The sequence below is a fragment of the Octopus bimaculoides genome, chromosome 29 (assembly GCF_001194135.2).
Source record: "Octopus bimaculoides isolate UCB-OBI-ISO-001 chromosome 29, ASM119413v2, whole genome shotgun sequence".
In the NCBI taxonomy this organism is placed as follows: Eukaryota; Metazoa; Mollusca; class Cephalopoda; order Octopoda; family Octopodidae; genus Octopus; species Octopus bimaculoides.
This window is the reverse complement of record NC_069009.1, coordinates 1,776,188-1,780,257: the sequence shown is the minus strand read 5'-3', so window position 1 is coordinate 1,780,257 and position 4,070 is coordinate 1,776,188. Positions and strand designations below refer to the sequence as shown.

The following is a 4,070-nucleotide window of genomic DNA, read 5'->3' as shown; positions in this document are numbered from 1 at the left end:
TGGTGGTAGGCTGGGGGGTGGGGGTGGAGTGGAGCCTGGTCTAGGGAGTGAGGAGTTTGGTTGGAGTTAGTAGGCTACAGGCTGGGATCAAAAAGTGGGACTATGGCTAAGGCAGGGCTGAAAAGGGTACGGATGATGATGGTGGTGGTGATGATGATGGTAGTGTGGTAGTGGTGATGATGGTGACAGTAGTTGTGGTAGTGGTGATAGTGGTGGCAGCGGCAGTTGTGGTGATGGTGATTGTGGTGATGGTGATGATGACAATGGTTGTGGTGGTGGTGGTTGTAGTGGTGACAGTGGAAGTGCTAGTGGTGATGATGATGGTGGTGGTGGTGGTGACAGTGGTGGTGGTAGTGGTGATGATGATGATGATGATGGTGGTGGTGGTGATGGTGACAGTAGTTGTGGTAGTGGTGATAGTGGTAGCAGCAGCAGTTGTGGTGATAGTGATGATGACGATGGTTGTGGTGGTTGTAGTGGTGGTGGTGATGATGGTGGTATGATAGTGGTGATGACGAGGATGGTAGTGATGATGACGGTGGTGGTGGTGGTTGTGGTGGTGGTAGTGGTGATGATGATGATGATGATGATGATGGTGATGATGGTTGTGGTGGTGGTGGTGGTTGTGGTGGTGACAGTGGAGGTGGTAGTGGTGATTATGATGATGATGATGATGGTGGTGATGATGGTTGTGGTGGTTGTGGTGGTGGTGGTGGTTGTGGCGGTGGTGGCAGAAATGCAGGAACTCAAGGGGACGAAATGAGGTGACAGCATACCTAAAGCGTCCCCAAGGGGACAAGCATGTTTTTTTTTTTTTTCCAATGGTTGCACAGTTAGTAGGAATGTTCCCAAGATACGGTCAATTTGGGTCAGCATTGGCTGAAATGAGATCAAGAGAAAGGGCTCATTAAGGGACCATGGTCAGCTGGGACCAAGAAGGGTCTGCAATGTGGCTCATGAAATATCAGATTGTCAGTGAAGGCCAAGTCTTGACAAGGATATGGTCAGGGGAAAAAAAAACAAATTTGACCAGTGGTGTGGCCAGCCAAGACCAAGGATGTGTTGTGTGAACACTAGGTTTTGACAAGGGAATGGTTAAGGAAAAACCAATGTTTATTAGGGGTGTGGTCAGTTTAGACAAAGATGAACAGGGCTTGACCAGCAAAGATCAAGATTTTACAAGGGTGTAGTCAACTGGAAATCAAGTTTGACTAAGGGTATGGCCAGTTGAGACCAAAATTAAGAGGGATGAGGATGGTCAGCAAATATCAAGTTTTTGACAAGGGTGTGGTCAACTGGAAATCATGTTTGACCAGGGGTGTAGCCAGTTGAGACCAAGATTAAGAGGGATGGGGATGGTCACCAAATATCAAGTTTTTGACAAAAGTGTGGTCAATTGGAAACCATGTTTAACCAGGGGTGTGGCCAACCAAAATTAAGAGGGACGGAGGTGGTCAATTGAAGACCAAGTTTGATTAGGAGTATGGCAAGTTGAGACCAAGAAGGGAAGGGTGTGGACAGTGGAGGTCAAGTCTTGACAAGGGTATGGTGGTCAAGTGGAAAGCAGGTTTGATCTGGGGTGAGCCAAGAGATTAAGAGGGATAGGAGTTGACAGTGGGGGGGCCAAGTTTGGACAAAGTTGTGGTCAATTGAAAACCTAGTTTGATTAGGGGTGTGGCCAGTTGAGACCAAGAACGGAAGGGAGTGGACACTGGTGGTCAATCCTGACTATGATTGATAGGGATGTGGTCAATGGAGACCAAGTCTTGACAGTGGTGAGGGCATCAATGGTGTGTGGGCAGTAGAGAACAAGACTAGACAGGGGTATAGTCAGTGTTGACCAAGAGGGTTAGGTGTAGTCAGTGAAGGCCAAAACGGGGCAGGGGTGTGATTGATAAAGACCAATGGACAAGGGCATGGTCAGTCCAGACTAAGTCTGGACAAGGGAATGGTCAAAGTAGATCAAGTATAGAAAGGGGTGTGGCCAGCAGAGATAAACAATGGACAGGGGTGTAGTCAGTCCAGACCAAGTCTGGACAGGGACATGGTCAAAGTGTGGATAGGGGCATGGTCAGTAGAGATCAGTAGTGAAGAGGAATGTGGTCAGTTCAGATGCAATCTGGACAGTAATGTAGTCAGTGCAGACTAAGTCTGGACATAGGTATGGTCAAAGTCTGGTTTGGGACATGGTCAGTTGAGAACAATAGTGGACAAGGGTGTGGTTAGTCCAGACCAAGTCTGGACAGGGATATCGTCAGTCCAGACAAAGTGTGGACAGGGGATAAGGACATGATTAGTCCAGGCCATTTCTGGACAGGGGTACAATCGATGGAGATCAAGCTTGCATAGGGCCGTGGTCAGTCAAGACCAAAAGGATTAAAAGTGTGGTCAATAAAGACCGAAACAGATCATGAGTATTATGGTCAGCGATGACCAAGTCCAGTCACATGTGTTAGAATCTCTCGAATCCGTTGACTCCTGACGACTCAGCATTTAGAAGACGGTCCCAGAGCAAGACAGCTGACAGAATGACGAGACCGACAACTACTCCGCCCAATGATGCAGCCACCCCGTCCACTCCATGGTATGTGTCCAACTGTGCCTGGCGCCACACCATGTAGACAGAGTCTCGGCAATGAGATTTGGTGTACTGTTCGCTATGGTGGATGTTATCTGTTAATAGAGAAAGAGAGACAAAGAAATATATTGTAATGAATGGATGCTAAGGTGGTGGTAGTGGCTGTGGTGGTAGTGGTTGTGGTGGTAGTGGTTGTGGTGATAGTAGCTGTGGCGGTAGTGGTTGTGGCGGTAGTGGTTGTGGCGGTAGTGGTTGTGGTGGTAGTGGTTGTGGCGGTAGTGGTTGTGGTGGTTGTGGTGGTAGTGGCTGTGGTGGTTGCAGTGGTTGTGGCTGTGGTGGTAGTGGTTGTGGTGGTAGTGGTTGTGGCGGTAGTGGATGTGGTGGTAGTGGGTACCACCACCACCACCACCACCACCACTATCCCTACACATCTCCAATCCCAAACCACTACAACCCCCCACCACTACACACCACCACCACCACCACCACCTTCACCATGGTGGCAAACAACACCAACACCAACACCAGCAGCAACAAGTGCAAAAAAAGGGATCAACTGAACTCACCAATAACTGTCAAGACCATTTTCAGGGGCTGCGTGGAATTGCAGGAAGACTGTGACGCAATGTAAAATGTTCCAGGTTTGGGAAACGGGTGTAGAACTGTGCCTTTACTCTCTGACGGCAGTAGTTTGTTACCTATAGGTCGGCTGTCAGTGAAGTCACATCTCTGGAAGTGGTCCTGTAAATAGGGGAGAGAGAGAGAGAAAGAGATAATTAATAGATTGATAGACAGGAGAAATAATATATTGGTTGCATACCAATATATACAATAAAGTGGCGGCGCAATGGTCCAGTGGTTAAGGCAGCGGACTCGCGGTCATAGGATCATGGTTTCAATTCCCAGACTGGGTGTTGTGAGTGTTTATTGAGCGAAAAACACCTAAAGCCCTACGAGGCTCCGGCAGGGGATGCTGTACACGTGTCTGTGGAGTGCTCAGCCACTTGCACGTTAATTTCACGAGCAGGCTGTTCTGTTGATCGGATCAACTGGAACCCTCGACGTCGTAAGCGACGGAGTGCCTTTTATACAATAACATAATGTAGCAAGCTGGCGGAACCATTAGGACACAGGGTGAAATGCTTAGCACCAATTCATCCGGCTTCAAGTTCTGAGTTCAAATTCCACTGAGGTTGATTTTTGCCTTTCATCCTTTTGGGGCCGATAACTTAAATTCCAGTTGATTTATCCCTCCCTTCCCTGAAATTACTGACCTTGAGCCAAAATTTGAAATCAATATAGATAATAATATATAATTATTATTATAATCGTAGGAGTGGCTGTGTGGTAACTAGCTTGCTTACGAACGACATGGTTCTGGATTCAGTCCCATTGCGTGGCACCTTGGGCAAGTGTCTTCTACTATAGCCTCGGGCCGACCAAAGCCTTGTGAGTGGATTTGGTAGACGGAAACTGAAAGAAGCCCGTAGAG

At 48.0% G+C, this 4,070-nt stretch overlaps 1 protein-coding gene across 1 annotated transcript in view; it reads right to left on the bottom strand.

The window, feature by feature from the left end:
* Window positions 1-495: 495 nt before the first annotated feature.
* LOC106869543 (uncharacterized) overlaps window positions 496-4,070 on the bottom strand; it is a 4,000-nt gene continuing 425 nt past the window's right edge. Inside the window, exons 2-3 of the mRNA XM_014915331.2 lie at window positions 3,145-3,319; window positions 496-2,673 (exon numbers count right to left, since the gene is read on the bottom strand). Coding sequence (XP_014770817.1) covers window positions 2,453-2,673; window positions 3,145-3,319 — 396 coding nt within the window. The 3' untranslated portion in view covers window positions 496-2,452. The remainder of the gene's footprint in view (window positions 2,674-3,144; window positions 3,320-4,070) is intronic.